Genomic DNA, 25273 nt, shown 5'->3' with positions numbered 1-25273 from the left:
TTGGTCATTTATATTAGGCGGCTATCTCGATAGTATTAGTTTGAAATAGAGATATCGATTTCTTGTTCACGAGCGCGTTACGCAACGGCGAGCAGATGAGAGCGAATTATATATTATTGGGCCAATCTATTTAAGATCAGACTCTTCCTAAGCATCAGCCATCTTACGCTTGGTCGCGAGCATTACGCAATATCGCGCGCGCCAAGCTCCGCCATTTGAGACGTATTCGACCCACACGTCGCGTGCATTTAGTGCGAGGGGGCAGCGTTGCAGCCGCACATACATACACACACACACACACATACAAGGTCAGAAATATCTCGACTTTAATTACATTAATTATTATTGCCTGTCTTTGTCGCGATATGCGCTGTCACCCGTTCGCGACTCACTCATTTAATCTATTCTTTTAAAATTTTTTTACAATTTTGGCTACATTAGCATTTAAAATTAAATTTTGATGCAATTTCCAGATGACAAGACGAGAAGAGATGCAGAATTAAAATTTAAAGATTTTTTTTCACACGTTCTACAAAACTTAATTACATAATAACTCTATTTTATTTTGAACGCAAAGAAACTGAAACACAATTGTATCTATATTCTGCTTCTTTTCACATTCTCCATTTTTATTTAGATTTTTTTCTAATATTTTTCTTCTCGACAAAACATTATTGTATTGCAACGTATTAATATTGTTACGCATACTTTTTTCTAAAATAACTTGTTTTTAAATTTATTTTATCCTAAAATATACATAACGCAATTCTCGATTTATGTGTGTCTAACATATATCAATCGAAGCAAAGTGAAGGGATAGACAGTTATCCTGGAAGTGTACCAAGTGTCAGCTGGTTAATTACATAGCGGAGTGTGTATATACGGGAACGAATATACATAACACACGTCGACAGGGCAGGTAGAGAAGTGTGCAATACTCGATTCCTATTTTCGTGTCTCGATGGCGCACTTGGTGATGCACTTCGTGACGACTTGGTCAACATCCAAGAATTGCTCGCGCGCTATAGTTACAATCGTTGCGATTAAATCTCGAATAGTACGATTGATTCTCCCAAAATCCCTGTTTTCCATAAAATATCCATCACAAAGGCTCTCGGTGGAAAATATCGTTATTTGCATTTTCGAGATTGCTAATGAAAAAACACTCATTTCGTTTAGTAAAATTATTCCATTAACCAAGAGTTTTATCACTACTTATATTTGGTAGCTTAGATTGGCCAGCTGAAAATGAGGATCGGTAGATGAGGAGAAATTTCAATATAAAAATTTATTTTTATTCGTTTTTATAAAGTTTTCCTAGATACAAGTATAGTAACAGTGGTTCAGTAATATTATCTGGTAATTTAATAATGTAAAATTATCGAATTTGTAGCGACATCTTTAAATTCTTCAGGCCTTGAAAGTATATAAAAGAAAATTTCATTGTAAATTAATTATTATGAAGGCTATAAATAAGTTAGCAATATTGTCAATATCGCTTGTGTATTTAATTCTATTGTACATTATATAAAATGTAAAATGCACATTTTTCTTCTGATATATTCGTCGAAGAAACTTTCGAATGACGAACGATCCAACAGCCCGCGCGCGATCGGTAGTATTTTAAAATGCAAGTTTCTTCATTAGCAGGTACATGTGTTGATCTATTTCAAAGCCATGCAGATTGTTCGCGTCGCCCTGTAGCCTCATGAGCAGACCTCCGAAAGATACGTAGGCTGATCTGGAAACAAAGAGAAGAAGAGAACAATCAGTTGCAAGTCTTGCATCGTCTTTGATAACGCAGATTTTTTATTTTTTAATAACAGCTTTGTGCGCGACGGGCAATTTTTTCTTTCGTCGCCGATAAAAATAAGCGATCAAGTGTTCAAGAAGGAAAAAAAATATCCGAAATCGAGATCGACGGTTCCTTCTGGCAGGTCTGCGATCGTCATAATTGCAGTGCCGATAGCGGTCGTGTATATAGATCGACCACACAACCAGCTAACCACACTGCCAACACGCCGATCGCTAAAGGAAGTTGTTCCTTTAAACGATTAGGAAAGATGTATTCTGCTCTGTTGAAGATTCTTCAGACTCCGCTCTTCAAGCTCGATTGACGGTCACCTTCTCTTTTAATCGTCATTTTCACGGCACACATACATTGCGAAAGCCAAACTTTTGTAGCAAGAGACTGCTTGTTCCTGATATAATCGTGCAAAGTTATATTCTCAAGATTATATCGCAAACGACTAAGCTTGGCTTAGGATGCACAAACTCGAGATTAAGCGATAAGAATAATAGAATACAATATAGATGTAAAAAAAAGTACAGCAATTGGTGGGAAAAAACTATCATTCATCTTAATTAAAACCACTGAAATTATATGGACGTCTCTCCAGAGCAAAATAGCGGTGCGAGCGTTTCTTCCATCACTTGACAATCAGCTGATTCTACTTACGTAATTACTATAATGTATGGCATCTTGAAACTAAATGGACAGAAAGACAACCAGCGTCATTCTACGAATGCGGTAATGTATACACGCAGATATAAAACATCCGTCATTTCAGCTCCGTGGTATGATCGTGCGGATGACGTAGTTTTTTTTCCCCTAATCGACGTTAAAGGATCGCGTCGATGACGTTGTTTGTAAAAATGCATTCCGCGCAAGATCCAAATTTCGCATGCAAATTCGAGAGCTCGAAAGAGAGGGAAATGCGAATACCGAATACAGGAATACAAAGGCGGCATGCACGTGTGACGTTACGAGGTTTCCCTCCATCGATTGACCTTGCCTCCGACGAATCTCTACCTCTCTAAGAGGCACTTCGCTCTTTATAAGAGCCAATTATTTTTAACCAAGTATTTCGAGCTTCCGCTTATATGTGTGCGCTCTGGCTCCATCTCCCCCTCCTTCGTCTCTTTGCGCCTTTTAATCATCTTACACGTGCCGTACGTCTTTATATTCTACGTGATGTATACAACGCTAAATATATATACACAGCTTTACAAATAAACAGCAAAATCGCGCACACCTAAATTAGACTTGAATTCCGATCCTTGGATGTGCTAGAAAAAAAGTACATTTTCTAATCTACCCCTATAAAAATCAAAGGAATCCGGTCCATGCCTTAAAAATATTCATGCTCAAAAAATATAAATGTCATTTGAGGTGCTATTTCTAATTTTTTTAAATCCTTTTGAATTTATTATTTATATTGAAAATAAAAATTGTTGAGAATTTTGTATCCATAATAAAGATCTGTTTTCAGATAACACACTGCCTGAATATTTTTCTCGAAACAATTGAAAATATTCTTTGCGAATTAATATTATGAGTGGAAACAAAAGAAGTGAAAAAACAAATTGTGTTATTAAATTCCAATTGAACTCTGATCAATGACTGTTCTTAATTATAATTTCTCGAATATTAATTAATGGAAAAACACTCATGGAAATAAAATTCAATGCAATTGTACAACTTCAATACAGCCAACGTCAAACTTTTACAGATATATATATATAATCTCTATTTTCATATCTCTCTATGTATATACATATAAAATTAATCACTACAGTAAAGGCGCTGGTGAAATTAAATGAAGAACGCATTGGATGATTTTTATTGTCATTCGTGATACAATACACCCTAGGATCCTATACGCGGTGTGCATGTATGTATGTATGTATGTGTAGGTATAAAATTGTTATGTAAAGCATGAACCGAATGTAGGCGCTGCAACAAAACGCACGCACTCTTCCGTTAACAAATCCTTCGTCATGGACGATCGAACGCCATTACGCAGCAATTCACAGGGAGTCATCATTGTCGATAATATCGAGGAAAAAAAAAAAAAAAAAAAAAAAACGCAACATGCGCGTTCGGTCGCTTGAATGCACCCCTTTCTCTGCCTCCCACATACGACATGTTTTACAATTGAAAGAGAAGAAAAGGGAGGTAGAGAGCAATTTTTTTCACAGCGGGATTTATTTATTGCGGCACACATACGTACATACTGTTTGTAGAATTTGAAACAGATTTCTCATGTATAGTGTGTGTATAGAATTACTTTCTATTATAGATATCGATGTTTTATACTAATTACGGGAAACTCGAATTGTGTCGATCGTTTGAAGCCCAAATCCACGCAAACGTAAATGTCAAACGTTATTGCCGTAAATTATTGCTTTAAATTTTAAGCCAGTGATCCCGAACGAATATTTCCGACGCAATTATTCCAATTAAAACTTTTGGACGTATAGGAAGATTATAATTTAATTAACATTTGCTTCCAAAGGACCGCTATTAATAATCTAGTTCTTGTAATATTATAGCATTTCGCTGTTTTATTCGTTGTGCATTTAATTATAATTATAATTATAATAATAATTAGAATTGTAACTCGAATAAGAGGAAAGGATAGTGTAATACTTTCTCATGCTCTTTTCTTCTAACGAGTTTGAGAGAGAACTCTGAATATAGATATTATACATATTATTCTCGTTGAAAAGGGGCTAAAAATGTCTTACAATTAGCAGAGATGAAAAATACAATTAGACTGTAAGAAAGCATATTTCAACAGTTCGCCTGAAAATCTTTCAATTTTCGATGTTTTAAAATCGAGTATAATTTTTTTTGATTAAAAACAAAATAATTTTATTTTCAAACAAATGTTCCGCTACTCTAAATACACGACACAGTTCCACCAAAATTTCTTACATCGAAAGAAACGCAGCATTTTTTCGAGTACGTAAAAATTGTATATTATTGCATGGCATGATATATTAATATACGTACACAGCATATGTAAGGATTTCGAAGCTTCAGAAAAGCTTCGCGCTTTTCTCGGCCTCGATATCCCCTCGTGATAAATATATATATGTATACGGATGCCGAATTTTTGCCGCGGTTGGAACTTAATCTACGGCGCTATAAAGTCGTAGTCGGGCGTATCAAACCCGTATGATATCGTCGATGACGGCGACAGAAGAGATGTCGTACCAGATAGTGCATTTACAGTATTCAGGGCCCGTGTAAACGCGCATCTGGCACGAGCCCCAACTGCCCTGCGATCTCGTATTGGCTCGTTTCCGCTCTCGTGCTCTCTTTACTCGGTTAATCTTTGCAGTCGTGCTCTCTCATTTACCCTCGATTCTCGCTCCCTTTCTTTTCGACTTTTCTCTCCCTCGCAACGAACTCGCACAATAATAACGTCAGTGTCTTTTAAACCGCTTCAACGGAGAGAAGCGTCTCGCTGCACGATGATATTTAACTCGCCGCTGATCGCAATTCATTGCGCGCGTGTTAAACAAAAATGTAAACGCTTATGTAACGACGGAACTCGAGTCACGCGATTACTCCTCTCGACGTGTAATTCAAGTTCGAAAAGAGGAAGAAATATTAATATTCATATTTTTACAGCATGTCGTCTATTTTACATCAGCTAACGTTGTAATATTTATATTATAAAAATTGTATAATTAAATTCGTTCAATCAAGCAACGTTAAAAAAACGTCCAATTAATTTGATCGATAAACTTAAAATTATTCGCACGTCCTCTCAGGCTCTCTTAGTTCTTGGTTTATCCTTAATTAATCATTCGCGACTATATAATTATCGGCTACTCCCCGAATTCGCCTCCGAAAAAACGGAAGAGGCGAAAGAATTCTCGGGCGTATCTTCCAGAAGGATGTCAGCTGATGCTATTTTGCCTCTCGAAGCGCGAAATGAGAAGAGGACGACGTCGCTAATAATAGCAGTCACTGTCCCCGGCGACGCTCCGGCGTCGGGACGCGTCGTTTCGTCGTCTTCGTCTTCGTGTTAACGCGCACTGGCGCTTCTCCTTTTTTTTTTCAATGCTCTTAGACAGCTAATCCTTTCATAGACGCCACCGATGCGTCCCGAGAAGCGAGTTACGGATGCTTCATTGCGATAATTCCTTAGATCGGAGAAACATTTTCTTACTTCGTGTTTATTTATCCCCCTCGATCCTCGCGAAATGATTATCGAGATTATTCTCAAGTCATCTCTCTCGCTGACGATCGTAGACTACTGTTCAAGTATCTCTTCGTTATATTTAGATAAAGTGTAAGAAGCTGGAATGATATAAATAGTCACTGCATATCCTCCGCGCGCGCGCGTGTGTATTCATTTATATTTTCATTTCTATTTTTAATATAAAATTAATTTTTAACATAAATAATAATAATACGTGTATATTTTATATATTTCTCTCTCTCTCTTTCTCGTCTGCAGATTTGTTTTTTTACGCATCGCGTAAGTGAACGTAATATTATTAATATTATTTATTAATATTATTTTTGTTTATTTAGATTTTTAGATTTGTTCGATTTATAAACTCGTTTTACATTTCATTGTCCCTTTGGCTTGAATTTTGATTTAGAATAGAAAAGAAGACGAGGTAACGCGATAAACAATCTCAGTCAATTATATCTATGATTCATTATTCTCCAAGTCGATCACGTGCGCTTATCATCATGATTTTACACAAAATCGTTGAAATTATTCGCGATTCTTTCATCGTTTCACGCAAATGTATACGATTTCTTAGTTCGATCCGAGATTCGCGTCGCGATCAATCGCTGTCTCGTTGAGTCACAGACTGTCGTTCAGAGACCCCGGCATGACGTTGATTATATTCGGAATTGAAATGATCAATCTCTCATATTCTCCCGCGGTTGCTCGAATTTTTCGCACAATAATACACCGAGAGAATTTCCTCTTAGAACTTCTCTGATTTAATATTTACCGCAATAAAAAATATTGATACGTACATTATAAAATTAATTAAACATATTTTTTATATCTTTCGTGGTAGATATTAATATCCTTTTCTTAATGAGATTCTTATAAAATCTCTTATAAAAAATACCACTATGTCCGACGATTACCATGATTTTCCGGGGAAATTCTAAGAGAAAATTCTCTGTATTATAGAATTATGTAATATCCCGATCTCACACAAGTTCGCGAAATCGTATGCATTATCCCACTAAATAATGCACGATTTTCGCATATTTTAACTCGGGTGTTACATGTACATGTGTACACACTATAAACCACGATTTCACGTATATAGGAGTGAAAAAAAATGCAGCCCTTGAGAAGGATCGCGCACGCCGACGAAGACCGCCGCAAAGATGGCGCCCGCGAAGATGCAGCAGGGAAGGAAGAAGATGCAGCGCGGCGCGGCGCGGATGCACTTTGAGACGCGATTTCGCGAAAGTCGAGGAAGAGTCGAGCCGCAGTGCAGCAGCAGAGCGGCAGTGTCGACATCGATTATTCAGCGTGATTAAGCGGCGGCTACTGCGGCAACCTCGGTGCAACTGCATCGAGAAACGAGAGCCGGGGGAGAGAAAGAGAGAGAGAGAAGGGGGTCGGCCGCCGAATGCAGTCGATCGTCGGTCGTTTTAGACACACGCGGCCGGGTTGCACAATCGCGCGACCTTGCCTCGATGGCTCCGCAACAGGTGCATCGCGAGGACGCGCGCGTCCAAAATTATCCTGACCGCGCGTGGCCAGGTGACGATTTTTCACCGATCGCAAGTTTATTTATCCGCGACATAATCGGATATATGCATGTCGTAACTTGGAGGATCTCTTAGATAAAACGGAGAAGTATATCGCGGTTGTTTACATCACTGCGAGAAATGCCAGGAATGCGACGACGCGTCCGCGACTTTTCGCGGCTCGCGAGGAGAGAGAGAGAGAGAGAGAGAGAGAAAGAGACGGACAGACAATTGCGTGATTTATTACGCCGACTATACCGATCGCGATCTGCTCCGGAACGGTGACGTTACACAATCGCCGACCTTGGACCGCGCATTGTTGCGAGCGTATCGCGCCGAATAAATAATCTCCTCGCGGAATGGAAATCGATCTCCGGGAAGCGAGACGGCGAACGCTTGGAATATATAATGACGAAGACAAAACGACGAAGAGAAGAATCTTGTCCGGTATATAGATGAGAAGTATGGGAATAATTAGAAATAAATTCAACGAGATAATCTCAACTTCTCACGACGTAATTTGTATATTCGCGTGTTACGCGAACGAGCGAAATCGTTTCCTCGATAATATCGAAGTAATTTGCGATGACGTGCGACAAACAAAGCGAGAGCGATATATGTCTGTTACGTGTATATCACGCGCGTGCGGGCGATTCGCGCGACAGCTGAGCGACGACTAGAGCTGCCTCTGCTCGCGACTAAACTCGGCCTAGAGCAGAAGCTCAGTAGTCCGCGGCAGTAGCGGCAAAAGGCTAGTCCAGCGAAGTAGAAAACGTTGCCAGCCAGCTGAATATGCCACTGTTTCTTCGCTCTCTGTCCAACGGGCGCGTGCCAAAGGAGATTCGATATATCATTCACAAATTTTATGTACATTATTCAAATATTTCAAAGCTTCTACGCTGGTGCCCGATATCTTGCAAAGGAATCTCGGAATTGCTTCAGAATTGAATTGAAACAAGTGCGATTGATCTGGAATGTAAATTTAGACTGCATAATTGCCGCGGAGATTATGAATCATATCTTTATATGTATATCGATCGAATGGGCAAATGCAGAACGAGCGCGCGACGAAATCGTACACGATGAGAGAATATTCGAACGAGCAAACACTTATTGCTTTCACGCGCTATCGCGCACTTAACTCCTTCACAGTGTGGCGAAAATGAGAGTTTTATGGTATACCAGTGCGTGTGAGAACAAGTTTCTTAGATCGCTGAATCCGAATATGGCACCAGAATTTCAAAATTCAAAATGGCGGATCTAAAATTTGATATATATTAATATATTTTTGATAAAGTTTCGATAAATTATTAGTTTTAGGTGACTCTTTTCAGCAAAGTTTGATCTGCCATTTTGGTAATTCAGATATATTTCGATGTAGCGACTTCAAATTTTGAACCGCCATCTTGAAATTCTGATCTATTCGAGAATTCAGCGAAATTTAAAAACCAAAATAGCACATCGAGTTTCATACAAATCTCAAAAGGATAAATCTATTTGTTTTAGGTGTGCATATATATAATATATGTACATTACACACTGGTTGCACTGGTCTTTTTTCTGTGCATATATGCTACATACACTGCGAAGGAGTTAATTAGCTTAACGTTAGAAGGAAAAAAAGCGATGATTCGCGGGTGTCGCGGAAGCTTCTTTACGGTTCTAACGAATTGGAAAGGATTGAAATAGGACGAGAGGGTCGAGGATGCTGGGAGAGAAGGAAGCGAGAAACACAAACCGCGACGATGGGATGCGCACGTGATGGGAAATCCGAGGTGACGCTCTCGCTTCGGCGTAATTGTACCACTTTGCCGTTTAAACGAGCTTAACGATCGATTCTCTGCCGTGCCATCGCGATGCACGTCGTGCCTTCCACGGATCCATCTCGCGAGGTCGTAAATAACGCTAATGACGTTGCACATCACATCTGTTTTTTTCCCTCCCGAGGATTTAGCGATCGAGAAAATACCAAGTAGACCGATCGATTTTTTTAGTTCGCGATATATGAATTGTACCAATTGTTACACAGAATTTTCTCTTAAAATTTACCGGAAAATCATGATAATCGTGATGAGACAATAAGAGTATCTCTGAAGAAATAAAATATGTTCGATTAATTTGACTACGTACATATCGATATTTTTTATCGTGGTAAATATTAATCAGAGAAATTCTTACACGAATAGCATAATTTTCCGGGTAAGTTCTACGAGAAAATTCTCTTCGGGTATCACACGTTTTTAGAGAATGAACAATAAGATACGATTAAAACGAAAATTTCAACTTCCCTCAAGACGCGATTACTGTTCGGGGTTTTAAAGAAGGTTGATCTCTCGCGGCCGCGACATATAAACGATCTCAGGACGAACTTTTGTCGACGCTTTGTTCTCAATGGCACTAGCAACTATAAGTAGCCGAGGGAGCAGAGCTCGAAAAGGTGGAAAAAAAGAAAAGACGCGGCGAGAGAGAGAGAGAAAGAAAGAGAGAGAGACTAGTGCGAGAGGCGAGCTAGACGCGACTAACGTCGGACGCGACACGTTGCGCGCTTACACACGATGGGGCCGCGATTATGCAATCTCCGTGGCCGAAAAAGCCGTGCCAAGCTGCGTGGCGCTGGGCCACACACACATGTACACACACGCAGCCATTCGTCGCTCGTTCTTGTAACCTCGAAACACACCGCCAGAGAATTGTGTGTCCCGCCAGCGGCACCAGGGTTGGTCCCGCTATTCTTTAGCGGGGCTGCGAAAAAGCCCAGGGTTACCACTTGGCTCATCCTAGAAGAATACTCTTCTTCCCCCCAATCCTTTCAAACGTGACCTTTGACTATTGCATCGAGCTGTTATTTTCGATGTCACGCACGGACTCGTGTGATATGACGAATTTCTCGAATTAAGATATTAAGTAATATATCGCGTATATATAATAAATGAATTTATTTTACGAGGGATTCTTCGGATTCTGTACAGTCATTATTTTTATATTTATACTTTTATTTATTTCCAATATTTTTCTTATTGCAATTAATTTTCTCAGAGAAAACGCTTTCAATTTTTCTCCACAATTTATTTACTGTTGTCGAAATAGGTTTTCTATTAGTTTATTTTTCAAAGAAATTAATACTGAAATATAATAAAAGTACTAATTCTGACCGACTTGGAGTATACTTTTTCCGTGCACGACATCGTATATCATTATCTGAAATTATTTCACGGTATAAACCTCCCCGAGAATTAGCGAGAGAAAATTTTTTCGAAGCAGCTGATTAATTGAACGAAACTCGTTATTGAACTCGCCCGATGCAGGGAGTGCAGTTTTATGCGCGAGTCGCGGATAATGCTATATAGAGTTTGATTTGCATTAAAATTAATTCGATTTTATTTTGCATTACAAATGGCACATCTGAATCTCGATCCGTCATAGTCCGATCTGTCATAAATATGTATATAGTTTTGTTTACACTTTCGCACCCTTTTTGTAGAAATTAAACTTGCAAATGAAAAAAATAGCGTAATTTAGTGTCTTTCGTAATTTTAAATCTCGCATATATAACTATTACAATCTACAATCTTAAATCCATCTCCACAAATTCCAAAAAGAGAAAGATATAAAAAAAAAGAAGAATAAATAGCAAAGATTCATTATAATATAATTTCATGAAAGAGTAAATTAAATAATACGTATAAGCTCGAAGACAGAGCTTCAAAGTGCATACATAATAGAGGAAAATCGCGCATTTTAAGGAGGAATTATTGCGACACTTGTAATCAATTTATCGTAAAATATTACAGCACCGCGAGATAAGGTAACTCGACGACAATTATGAAAATAACAGGAAAATAAAACGAAGAGTAAGTCGATTAGTAATGTTACTCGAACGAACGAGACATCGCATCGTCCGTTCCATTTCTTTCGCAGGCATTTCGCGCGCGGGATATGGGTCGCTCTCTCTCTCTCTATCCCGAAAGGCGATCGATTCGCGCGATTCGACTCGCCGTCGACTCGTGGGACACGGACGCGTCCAATAATGAGCTTCACATTCGTCCGCGACCTTCGTCGCGCATATAATTGCCGCTAATTATCGAGCGCATGCCGCCACGCACGCACGTGCACTTTCGCGACTAATCGGCCGCAGCGTGATCGCGATTCGTATATAATAGGTCGATCGTTTCGAGAGTGTGTCGTGACGGGACAATATTCCGTACCGCTTCGTAGTCTAAAGTCGTAATATCTGCCTTTATTATTTACACGTAAAAAAAAGAAAAAAAAGTTCGTCCGGGATCTTCTTATCGTTACTATATACGAGGAAAAGTCGCGAGAATATTCATTTTGTTGTCTTATATATTATTCGGAACATGTCACATTTTTTTGCGCCACAGCAGTTTTTCCAAGATTCATGAAATAGAGAAAGATAGTAAGATAAAGGGAATTTCCTAATTTGAATTACGTTTAATTAAAATTTACTCAATGATGATTTAATATATCACTAATAAGCGGACGAAGAATTTGCATCGAAGGAATCATTGAATTTGAAATGGGCTGCCTCTACGTCAATGCGGCGGAATGTGACGAAGTCTATTCTCGTTCCGCATATCGCAAAAACTAACAATATTACGTCAAGGCGAGGAATATTTCCAGCGTGGCAAAATAAGGAAAAATTCCCATCGAAAGAGATCTTTCTACTCTCGAGTGAGAAACCCGACTACTATATACATTACTTTCGAACAATGAAATGCATGAGAACGACGAGTTTCCGAATTCCTCGTCAAGGCGAAAGAAGGAAGAAACGTTCGAAAGCGGCTGCAAAATGAAGGACAGGATTAAGTAATCGAGCTTCTCAATGTCAAACGCGAGCGATCGCGCTTAGCATAGCTTACGCAAGCAAGCGAGACAAGCACAGCACCAGGTTCTCCTCTGGACCCCGAGAGACAGACAAGACGTCGCATCGGTTACGGACGAAAGAAGAGAGCCGCGACAGGTGGGTGGTCGAGGAACGACACATTTCGAACACGCGTGTCTCTTCCCTTGGCAGGTACCTGGGCCGACTTAATCTTAGACCGCTACCACTACCGCGAGCATCTGTCGTCCCACACTGTCACTTTTACTACTACTACTACTACTACTGTATGCCGCTCCACAGCTTTGGCAGTCATCGTCACTTTCGTCACCACCGAAACCGCGACGCGACACGTCGCCCCGTCCGACACGGTGTAAACGGGCCTTTAAGTTTCGCACCTCGTCTCGCAGCAGACACGGCGGCACACACAATACAACGCAGGAACCAGGGAGCGCACCTGCGCGCGCGCTGCCAGCGTGCACCGTTTTCTCTCTCTCTCTCTCTCTCTCTCGCTCTTCCGTTTCTCTCGATCGGTCGCGGCCTGTTTGTCCCCGTGCTTCTCTCCTCTTCTTCATCCCTCCACCACCCTCTAAACGCGATCGGGTCGGCCCTCCCCACTATCTCGCGTGTCGCGGAGGCACCTTTGGCCTCCCTCTCTTTCGTACTCTCCTTCTCCTTCTGTACCTCTCGTATCCTCCTACGCCACCTACACACGCGCACTCGAGAGAGTCGATTATCGTTGAAAACCGGGAAGCTCTTCTACTATTCGATATATATGTATGAATAGAGAGATAGAGATAGAAAGAAAGAGAGAGGGAGATAAAATGGCGGCCGACCATCAAACGCGAGCACTGATTATGTAAGGAGAGCCTGAGGAAGTGAAGCTTCACGACGTTTGACGTGCTTCTTCGCCGTACTCGAATTTACATATTAGACATTTCTCGGGGCTATTATTAAATAGGCATTTTGAAAAACATGTATGAAATACGTAGTACTTTATATGCGAAAAGAATCTGTCATTTTGGATTGTTCGTACGTTGCACCTGTGAAATTATCTCGCTGTTTAATCTGTCAATTTATCCCGTCACGGTTATTCAATAAAACTCGCCTCTCGCAAAATTTCCTCTTTTTTTTTTTTTTTTTTTTTTAATCGCGACACGATGAGTCTCCGCGATGCGGTAGACGCATAAATAGAGGATAGACGTATTAGTCAGACTAAATATCAATGTTGCGTAATTGAGAGCCGCGTGCACAATACGTTACTTTGGCTACGTCATCCGATGCAGTGCGCATATAATGAAGCCATTCTCGGCTTACGCTTTGAACACGCAGTCGATTGATTGTACGCAGCATTTATTATAATTGCAAGCGCTTTCAAAGGTAGAACGTTAAACGAACGGTAGCGGTTGAAATTTCGTTGACACCGAGAATTTTAGATTTGACATCTTTTTTCTTGGTGACAATTCAATGAAACGGTCTGTCTTGGCGCAACGTACAAAGGCGCGATATTCGAAAACGTTGTTTGGCGAACAGACTAGCCAAACGCGTAATGCGTATATGCGAGAAAAGAACTTAAAAATCAAGTCAAAAATATATATGCTGTATAATAGATAACATAATAACGAAAAAGTTCCCTATAAATATCGAAAAGGCGAATGGAAGATCTCGCTAAATGTATCGCTATTCTATACACAACGTTTCTTTTCAATATATCACACGTATATATCTTTCAGGACAAAAATGCACTACAAAGCACTAATTTACATGGACATAATCCAACGCAAAATATTAACATTATCACAATAAGGATGACATTGACTTTCCACCCCGATCGAAATTTTGATCTCGTTTGAACAATCACGATATATTCTCTACGCACGTCGAGAAGCTCTTTAGAAAGGCAAGTTCCTGGCGAAAACACGCGGCAACTTTTCTACTTGTATGTCGGGCACGCCGCAAATGCGGATAAGGGGGTTGAAGCAACACGTGGCAGTCGGGGCGCGTAGACGCGATTGCTCCACTGTAGAGTCCACAAAGTAGAGTCCGTAATTCGCCCGCTCAATGTCACGAAATTTCGGACCTCAAATGTGCGGGTGCGCGTGCAAAAAAGGGAAAAGAGGATAAAACAATAGTATAATAATATCAACGTGCGACAATAATAAGAGTAACGCAGAAAGAGTTTCTCTTGGAATTTACCCTGAAAATTACGTTAATCGTGGAACAATATTGGTATAAGAATTTTCGAGTTTCTCTGATTAATATTTACCACATTAAAAACTATTAATAATGTATGCACATAGTAAAATGATTATCATGATTATCATGATTTTCAGGGTAAATTGTAAGAGAAAATTCTCTCTCTGTAATAATACAGTATTAGGTAGCTCTAATTTTTGTGTAGGTAAACTGTAATAAGAATAAAGAGAAGTGTGAATAAAACGAATGGACGAAACATGATGACGAGTGGGAGGAATTATATATAATAAAAAATATAAAAGTTAAGTTCATCCTTGTAATTAATGTTATATGACTTTTAGTGGTCAGACATCCCAGCACCGTTGATACTTGGATGATGAACAGAAGATTTCCAATTGTGTTATTTTTTTTTAAATTACCAAGTGATATTCGGAAGAAAAAGATAATATTTTAATATGTATTATCCATTTAAAATTAGAATGCGACGTGAAATTTTACTTCCTCAATCACCGAACTCAATTACGCGCAAATTTGTCAAACTTAACAATGCTAAATGATATAGAGACAGAGAGAATTTTTGCTTAGGAATTATCCTGGAAATCATGGGACAATATGGAATATTTTTGCCACAATAAAAAATATTAGTATCTACCAATAAGATATAAAATATGTTCGATTAATTAGAGAAACTCGCATAAAATTCTTCCCATTACCATGATTTTCAGGTTCATTTAAATTCTCTGCGTGTACAATCAATAATATAATTAATAAGATAGATAATAAGATTAATAAGATAGCGATGAAATTAATGTACAAAAATGCTGACAAAAACTAAAAGTAATAAAATAATTTTCCGAATTACGAAGAAAGTATCTGACGGAAAAGTTTTTCGAGACGTAAAACCTGGCGTAAATGCGTCAGACAGACGACAGATTCAACGAGCTTCGTTGAGGCATCATCTGCGAATGAGGCCTGCTAGTATATCTGATGGAGAGGCACAGCTCGTATAATTCCTCTTAATCGCGCGAGGATTGATATTTGTCACCGTTATATGGCAATCCACTTGACGTATGACGTAGTCGTTTTCCCTCTTCCTCTCTCACGACGATTACTTCTGGAAATTATGCGTGCGGAGAGAAAAAGAGAGATGGAGAACGATCCATCTATAGTCGAGACACGTCGAAATTTTATACCATTCGGCATTATATCCAAAGCGTTCTATTCAAATATTTCATCTATGCTCTATCTGACGGATCTTTCAGAGAATAAATGTCCCGCTGGGTGCGAATCATATTTTTCTAGAGCAAGAAGAGCTGAATTTTCAAGTCTATTGAAAAATCTATCATTCTCTGAAACGTTCAAAGAATAAATCGCGAATGAAATTTCAAAAATGTTTCTTAGCATCGCAACTTTCGAACTGTACACTTATCAGCATAAATCTAAAGAAACAAAAATCACAATTTGAAGGTTTTAAAATTCGAAGGTCGTTTTAAACGACAAGTGGAAAAATGTTTTTTTTTTTTCGCACTAACGAGAGTCTCCTCTCGCTATCTCGAGAATCTCGGTCGGAGCAGGAAGCGAAAATTAGGGGATAGCGAAGGCGGAAAGAGAGGAACGGGACGCCGTATCGATCCGAGGTAATCAGCTTTTACTCTCATCTGTGTGGGCAATAGATATAGACGAGCGCACTCGTGCTCGTCGACCTTGAGCAACATCAAAGGACGAATTTTGCGCGAGAAGGAAGGGCCAAGGACGGCCTTCTGGTCCAATTGTCGGACGATCGTAAGAGGATTTTCGCTACAATGATTCGGTATGCTCGCTGATCCACGCATCTATAAAGTATATCGTCCCGAAATGGGATCGTCCGACTCCGAACGTTGCAGTTAATGCGTTGATAACAGTAATCCAACTTTTTCTTTCAAGCGAGAAAACTTTCCTGTTTCCTCAACTCCAATCAATTTTCTACAACTTTTAAACTATATTCTCGTACTTGGCAAGAATATCATAAAAACTCAAACCCATCATCGCTGAAAAATATGATCCCCGTGTGTCTACAATTACCTCGATCGCTCTTAATCAATTGCCTTAACTAAGGGACGCCTTTCAGAGTAATGACGCGCTCCAAAAATAACTAATTTTTGTCTCTCTTCCGATTGAAGTGACGCCGGAAGCTACGCGTGGAACCTGACCTGAATGCAGCAACGTTGGACTCTTCCGTGTGTCGGGAAAGTGGGGAACGGTCCCCGTCAGGGGTTGACCTAATTCCAGTCACTAGGTTAGCCTCTGACTGTCTGACCTTTTCCCAGGAACCCGGTCCCGGCGAGGATGCGCGTGTGAGCGTTTATCAACAGGCGTATATGTATGTACTCATGCATACATATACGCGTTCTTCGTGCTCTCGAAACCTTGCCACCGGAAGAACAATCAAACGCGCGCGCGTGAGAAGAATATAGACGAGCGAGATGGAAAATTATTAACCCCTTTGTTTCACCCTACATTCTCTTCTCAATTTTCTGTCGCATCAAGTTTCCGAACGTGCAAACATTCGAACGCAATCATTTTTCAAAGTACTGTCTTATATATCCGTCAAATTTTTCTTATAATCCTACTTGCGACTCTGATTCCAGTGAGTCGATCAAAAATCATTCTGAAGTTGGTTTTCAATCGTAAATGTTTTTCAGTTGGAACGCTTGAAGATCAACTTCGGTATATGGTTTTTGCCACAAGTAGGATTATTCTTTGGTGTAGAAAGGGCATACGGTGGTATCATAAAATATTTCTTCGGCGAATAAATACCTTAATAGCGCGACCTCTCTTGGAGAAACCATTTCTCGTTACACACGATAACAAACATTATCGAGCTAACCGATGAAGTAGACACGTGCGAGCGTTGAAATAATATAGAATCGTGAAAATTGTAAATGTTATGTATATAGATCGTGGCAAACAACACACATGCGTAGGTGTGCGACGCGAGAGGGAAGCGTTTGCCAGGCAGGTGTGGGCCGATTCCAAGGGGAAACGAAACTGGGTTACCCCTGGGAACCGGACGGAGCCTGGGGCTCGCATCTGGGTAGGAGAGTGCCTGCGAGGGTGTTGGCGGCGACTCGGTAAAACACCCACATTTGGTATCGGAAAAGGAAATTACCTGCGCACAAGAGGTATCGCTTTCTTGCGATTAATCTGTTGGATTAATCATCCAGTCGACCTTTTTCACGTTTTATAGCGTATATATTTAACTCTCTCGCGGTGTAATCGAGTTCCCTTATGCACATGTAGGTACTAATTTGTTTTCGATTATACTACATTTTTCATGTTTTTTCGTGCGTGCAAAAGTACATATTGTTAAATTATACGTGAAATAAGTTATTTTAATGTGCGCACTCTGGTTTATGCGATTGTAATCGCGCGATTTTCTTTGGAGCGGATTTATTAAAATAAAACTTGATTCCAACCACCCGAGATATTTTAATGTAACGTAATTTAGTAACTCGGCCTGGCTCCCCTTTTACAGCGAATGACGTTGGCATCAGTTTAAACGCTCGTGATTGGACGTAGAGTCGTCGCATCGCTCGCGAATGTTATAACGCAACGTTATTTGATGCTTTGCTAATATTTTTGTAACGCGTCCCGCTGTTCTTAATTAACACAATGCTTTTTAAAATGTTAACATGCAACATAACATGTATGATAATAATAGTGTATCTTTATATAACGTTCATTATCATTTATTTATATTCTACGGGAGAAATTTCTTCGCACAAAATAATATTTATGTAACATACGTTACATAAATATTATTTTCTTATATTTAACAAACAAATCATCCTAGTATTTCATTTTATGCAATTTTAAATTCTTGTGTAAATATAGTGAACCTAATAATATTTCAGATGTCAAGTAAGAATGAAATGAGACACTGCGATTTAAAAAAAATAAACGCGAGTTATTTAATATATTAAACAATCGCGCAATTAGACAAATACATACCGCAATTAAGAGAAATGTCGTTGACAAATTTATCAAGACCCGCACAAAGTCTTTCCTCGAGTCTGATAAATATTCATGAAGCAACGGGAAAGAGAGTTAGTTCGGAACGGGTTTTAAATAGAGCACCCACGAAAATGAAATCAGCTGTTGATAAACACAACAACGCGCGGCGCGATTACGTAATGCACGCGTTACGTGATGATGACTGGCTCTCCCTTCCTCGTTCGTACGTACGTACGCGCGTATTATATATTCGCAACCTCTAAAGTACAAGGCTACAGGAGAGTTCGCGAGGAACGCGCGACCACTGCAGCGCGATGTGCATGTGCATGCATCGCGATGCATTTCACGGGTCAGCGCAGCCGCTCGGAGCCTGCAAATATGCTTTAGTGAAAAAAAGCCATCTTCTCGCTTGAATCCATCACGTTGACGTTAAAGAGATTAAAATGAGAAATTTCAGGACGTGTATCGGATGCACAAGAACTTTTACCTCTCAACGTCTCTCGTCAATTTATTATGGCCATCTTCAACAACAATTAGCATAAATTTCTTCGGTTTATATGTGTATTTATGAAATGCTGAATTTTTATAAAATAATTTGTTTCGAATGGAAGATCCTTTTTTTTTCTCCATTTCATAAAGTGTCTTCTTTTATTTGATAATTTCTTAAAATAATTATAAGAATCGTTAGCAAGTATATCGTTAATTTTGGAGTAAAAAATTTAATCACGTAAGATTAATTGATGATTTTGCTAGAAAGGTATATTAAATTACATTTATTATAATATTACACATTTTCATAAAAACTAGCATCAGTATACTAGTTCCAACTGCTATTACGTGCAATTCAGAAATACATTTTTAATTACATTAGCATTCCACAATATTTACATAATTTATGAAAGAGAAAAAATAAAAATGTGACCATAACAAGTTGACGAAGAGTTATACATCGCGACTTTCACATTACACATATGTCATCATTGTAAAAAAAATGTCACGCAGTACGTGCGATCAATAGAGAAATTGAAAGTAATGAATATTTGAACTTTACTTGAATTAAATTTGACTCGCGTATGTGCATACATCTCCGGACACTATAAAATCTCGACATTATTACATAAGCTGTGCATTTGAACGCCGTTTAGCCAAAACGATAAACGTCAACCGAATCGTCGGAAGGCGGCCAAATGAATCGAGATCTCCTGGCACGGATAAACAGAGAGCCGCGAAAGGGTTAAAACCCGGTCGCGCGTTTTGAGGCCGATTGCAACGTCGTTGCTCCGAATATATCGCGGACCAGCGCGAGACTACTCTCGCAGATGTATAATATATACGTGATATCGTTTGGTGCCAATGACGCGCACACGCGCTTCCTCCGAGCGTGTGGACAAAAAGAAGGAAATGTTTTTGCACATCGGACGCCAAAAATGCAATTTCGGCAGGCGGCCTTACGTAACGTCGGGACTTACGCGTGACAGTTTTACCCGTCCGCGCCCGAGTTTTCTCCGCTACGGCGCAACGTCGGATGACGTGGCGGTTAAATTTTCCGTCGACTATCCGGCTGTACATCGATATATGTATATACATATATACGCCGTGGCTCGGTCCTAGTGTGGCTGCCATTCGCGATATTAGGAGGAATTTATAATGTGTATGAACAAAACGGCCGACCGACATGACTCACGAAGAAGAAGAGCCATCAGCTAAAAGCATAATTTGGAAATGACGCGATTGAAATACGCATGATACTTGAAAAATTACGTGTAATTCAAGAGGTAAATCTCGCGTTTGTAACCAGACTGTAATAGATGCAGATTAAAGCTCGTTAATGCTGATGCTACAAAATTGATTTAAAAATTTAAATTCTCTCTAAGTATGATATTTATATTTGATTATAAAGAATTTGCTCTAATCTGAAGAATTGCTTGATCTGGACTCTTGATACATTAGCAATACATTATAATCTTATCGCAAAAATAATGTATTCTAAATTATATGTATGCTGGCCATGTGACAATTGATAAAAGCTTAGTAGCTTTTTCCGATTTTTTTCTAGATCAGAAACTTCAGAAATACGTACATTTATAGTACAGAAAAAGTGTATAAAGAAATCAAGCTTATACATTTAGAGTTTCAGAAAAATATTAATTATAAGACTCTCAATTACACATAAATAATTGACATTAACAAACAAAAAATAACAGAGACTGTCTTCATCGTTAAATTAGGAAATCGAGTTTTCACGTATAAAGGGTAAAAAAAATTGGATAAAAAATGAGATGGCCGTGAGAAGTAGAACTTGGTAAACTCGACGCGGTGCCCGGAGGAGATTCTTCTAAGCTCGAGCGTCAGCTGATTGGTCGTTCCGGCGTCAGCTGATTTTGACAGCCCGGACGACCTTGCGCGTCCTAGTCGAGGTATCGACCAATCGCCAAGCGTTCCCACCGTGCGCACGCGCCTGCACTAATCCTGATCAGCTGACTCTCGCCGAGTCCGCATCCTCTCGACTCATCTACCACAAATTTGCGCTACAGGTCCTCCGCTGACTTATCAACAGTTCGAGTAATCCATTCAGACGAAACCTCCGATAAGATCAAGACTAAATTTCATTTTGACTCTGATCAAATGACGTTAAGCGTGACGTATTTAAAATCAATTTACATTCGCAATTATATATCGTTTGTATTAGATCTTTCAATATTTTGAAAATGATATTAATAGAAGATTACATCACCCAAACGGAACTCTAAACAATGCAAAAATACTACGACTGTCAAAGACTAATCAAAGACTCTCGAAAAGCAATAAGGATGCATTATGACGATTGCATAATGATTTTCTTTAAGGACAAGACGCGATAAAACGATGCGTGTGTATCTGCGCGGGTATACCGACGTCGCCGGGATATTAACTATATTCATTCCGGGGTCTCGAGCTCTGCTCCGATCAATAATTCGTTCCCCAGCTGTCACGCCCCTCGTAGACGAGCCGAATGAACGAGCGAGCGCGGTACCAACGAAAAACTATCAACTCGTGACACGTATAATTATAACGTTGTTTTCGACCGTCGAAACTTTTCGTCGAACATTCATTCGCCAGACAAGTTCTAGCTCAAATTATATCGTTTCCGATAATTATTTGCAAAGGTTAATCCGCGTGCGCGAGATACGGAGAGAACGATCGATGTTTCTATACGACGATAAACGCTTCCTCAATCTGTCAAATCTGTCAAATGTACAATCCCGTTCTTGTACCGATGTCAAGAAATTTGACAGCAAGTGACGGTTTCTTTCAGAGATTGTAGACAACAATATCTTCAATCGGACATTTCTATATCCATGGATGGAATTCTTCAATTTATCTTCGAGTACGAGCTAATTTCGATTTTTCCCCCGATATCTCGACGGGAGATCGATAATGGTAATAGAATTATCCGATAAGGAGATTTTCTGATTCAAGAGCTCGCAGTTTTTGTTCTTTTTTGCTCTCTCTCTCTCGACCTTTGCCAGCCGGATAACGGGTTGCCAACGCCCCCAGAAAACTGAGATACCACCAGCTGTGTTCACCCGCTTCATTACCTACCGAGTGAACGCAGAGTGGCTCCCTGTCCTCCGAAAGCTCGTTCCGCTGGATCTCTACGTGCCTTACCGCTTTTACCGACCAACTAATGGCCGTGTAATCGTCACGCGATGCCCCGGCTCTTCCAACAACGCTTATATCTCAACGCGAAACGTCGTATTGTCTCTCTCCTGTATCGCGCAAACATAATGTCTCCTTATCGATCGAGCTTCTTTTATGTCCCCATCCTTCCCGCATCATACGATACGCCTCTGATTATGCGAGAGATCCCAGGGATCAGTTCTACCACAGAATTAACCAGAGATTAAAAAATGTCCAATTGTTTATTATACCTCTAATGACTTTTTACATCTAAGGATGATACTACTTGTGGCTCATCCGATTGCTTTCGTCCGTCTGCATTGCACAATTATAATGTTGTTACACTGGTATCACTGACTTTAAATCAAATAGTTCAGTAGATCAATCGATTTCCTTTCACGTATATGTTTCTTCCAGCCGACGCGATTTCATCGAAATAATCTTGCATTTGTAAATTCAGATATATCGGAAATGTTTTCAGTGGAGAACCAACTTCGGAATGATTTTGATCATCTAATCACTCGAATAAGCCACAAGTAGGATTACCCTTAGATATAGATCCATAAGGAATACTTATTTCTCCTCCTCTCCCTCATCAATGTGATAATGTTTCTAAAGTAGTTTAGAAAAACAATACATATTCAATATATGTATATGTACAGTTATTATATCTTTAATATGCGAATGTGCGGTAACTTGTTTAATCATTATTTTTCCGCTAAAGAAACTAAACGATCTAGCATATTGACACAACTGCTTATTATATTATATTATATTCCTGTTCAATATCGAAAAAATACCAGCAAAAATAATGACATTAGTCTCTCCGTATCTGCGATCGAACGCTCGTTCGCAAAACATAAGAATAAAGAGGAATAAGAAACTATCGTAGCAATTACCGCGTATCATTAACAAACATTTGATGTGGCGCAGACTCGTTTGATTACGCATGACGTTATTCTACTTGCGCAACCTTGAGCCGAGACATGGCACGGAAGCGACCGAGAAGAATGCGTCTTGAGTCTCTCTGACGCATTCACTTACAGCCTTAAAAATGAAGATCTGGCACGCTAATGTACGATAATTTCGTACCTTTATTCTTTTCTTCTCAGTTATCGAATCGCGAACCGTATACAACATTTTTCGTAAACACGTTCGGCGGAGATTCAATGCCTAAAAGATGAATCAGAATGCGGATTAAATAATATAGCACGGATGAGGTATAGAAAGCGTAAAGGAAATAATAGGATGTCGCAAAAGCAAAATGAAAGAAGGGATTTGTGTGATATACTCACACAATGTGCATCTCTGTTCACTGTTAATATCCGCCAGACGCGAGAATTAATCCTCCTCACCCTACCGCTCCAACTTGCCAGATTAAACATTGTGTATAAAAATGGTCTGTCAACATCCTATATTACATCATACGAGACTCTCAGTCGAGGAAAGCCTTCAGGCTGCGCGAGGAAGGCGAAATGAGATACATAATTAAGTCGTTAACGATTCGAGCGCGACGAGGAGAAGCGTTGACGAAAATGACGTGTCGCGTTCGATAAAAACAGACCACGCGCATTGTCGATTTAAAGTTGAAGCACCGTTTCCGTGGACTCGAGTATACATACACCGTGCGTGCTGCCGTTATCTCTTATCGCGACGTCTACGACGCTGCGTTCTATCGTTTAATAGCGTCAACACAGAGCGAGAGAGAGAAGCACGTTTTGCGCGCACTGCTAGCACAACCTGCGGCGACGCCACGGCCATGTTCCAAGGTCAACGCGATAAGTCGGTCAAAGCGCGGGGTTATCGCGTATTATAATATTCAGCATTTCGCTCGACGCGTTTAAATGCGACAGGCCCAACACTCGCGGAGCCTCAGAGTGTCCAGCAGACTCGATGACAAAATTTCCCTGACTTTTTCCAAGATCAGAAATTCATCCTTTTCCCGCATTTCTTAGTATTATTTTTTGCAAATTTATATAATTTGCATATATCTATGCAATCAATCAATTAAATGTTAATTCATGAAATCCTCGAGATATTTTTGTCAACAACGAAAAGGTTCGGAAGTTAAAACAAACAACAATTTTAATCAATTATACAATCTGCATTATGTACGATAATCGAAACATATGTCACTACAAACTGATTTAATAATCACCGCTGTAGATGAACGACACAAAAAATTAGCATGCTGGGAGTCGAGGAGAAGTTTATATTTATTTAATAAAAAATTTCAAATTATCGAGACAAATGTAGAATAATGTAAAAAAAATCCAGATAAATAGAAAAATTTCCTGACTCTTCACTGACAATTTCAGATTTATAAAATTCCTTGGCAATGCCTGGTTTTCCAGATTTCCCTGACCGCTAGACATTTTTATATTTTATGATTATTTTTTTTACGACAATCTCTGTTTATGTCATTTTATTGAAAATGCATTATTTAAGATGACATATTCGTACTATGTAATATGTATATGCTGTATATTAAGAATTTCAGAATTTTTTTATTAAATAATGCTTTTAGTTGGCAAAATGTACGATTTTTGAGCGTTCGCCAGTGTTTATTTATCGATGGAAATATACAAATCGTCAAACGGTATTGCCCGTTTGAAAAAAATTGTAGGTCCATAGTTCGTGAATGACGAAGCTAAAAATGGCCCACTAGCCCGATGACGCACTATTTCGGCGTACTCGGGCAATCGTGCCAAGGTTCAGACAATTGCGTATCATATAATTTGCGCAACGACCATAACTTTTACATTTTATTTGATCACCATTTCATCTATACTATTTTCTTTAAATCTAAGTTTTTTTTCACTCTTCCCCCAATCTATTATTTTTAATAAAATCAAACACATTGCATATACTATGTTTAAATACCATTTTGATACAAGTAGTATCGTATTCTTACTGATTTATAAAATTATAGGCTAATAAAAAATAAATAATGTTCCTACATTTCGCCAGCGATTAATTATGTAAGAACGAGCATCGTGTCGTAAGCGTATACGTTGATAGGATCGCCTCCGGTCGAGAGACCTTTGTTTAGAGCG

At 39.4% G+C, this 25273-nt stretch overlaps 1 protein-coding gene and 1 long non-coding RNA gene across 4 annotated transcripts in view; both read right to left on the bottom strand.

Moving 5' to 3' along the window:
* Nucleotides 1-1273: 1273 nt before the first annotated feature.
* Rpb8 (DNA-directed RNA polymerases I, II, and III subunit Rpb8) overlaps nucleotides 1274-25273 on the bottom strand; it is a 61675-nt gene continuing 37675 nt past the window's right edge. For all 3 annotated transcript variants that reach the window (XM_029306744.1, XM_029306805.2, XM_029306661.2), the window contains one exon: nucleotides 1274-1741. In XM_029306744.1, coding sequence (XP_029162577.1) covers nucleotides 1624-1741 — 118 coding nt within the window. In that variant the 3' untranslated portion in view covers nucleotides 1274-1623. The remainder of the gene's footprint in view (nucleotides 1742-25273) is intronic.
* Nucleotides 3596-12402, bottom strand: LOC114934296 (uncharacterized). The gene is made up of 2 exons (XR_003820256.2): nucleotides 7790-12402; nucleotides 3596-6097 (listed from the first exon to the last, which is right to left on the bottom strand). It is a non-coding gene; the product is annotated as an uncharacterized LOC114934296 (long non-coding RNA).

Source organism: Nylanderia fulva, unplaced genomic scaffold (genome assembly GCF_048542155.1).
Source record: "Nylanderia fulva isolate GAGA-0341 unplaced genomic scaffold, ASM4854215v1 Scaffold3, whole genome shotgun sequence".
NCBI lineage: Eukaryota > Metazoa > Arthropoda > Insecta > Hymenoptera > Formicidae > Nylanderia > Nylanderia fulva.
Note: the sequence above shows the minus strand (reverse complement) of the source record. Positions and strands in the feature narration are given on the sequence as shown.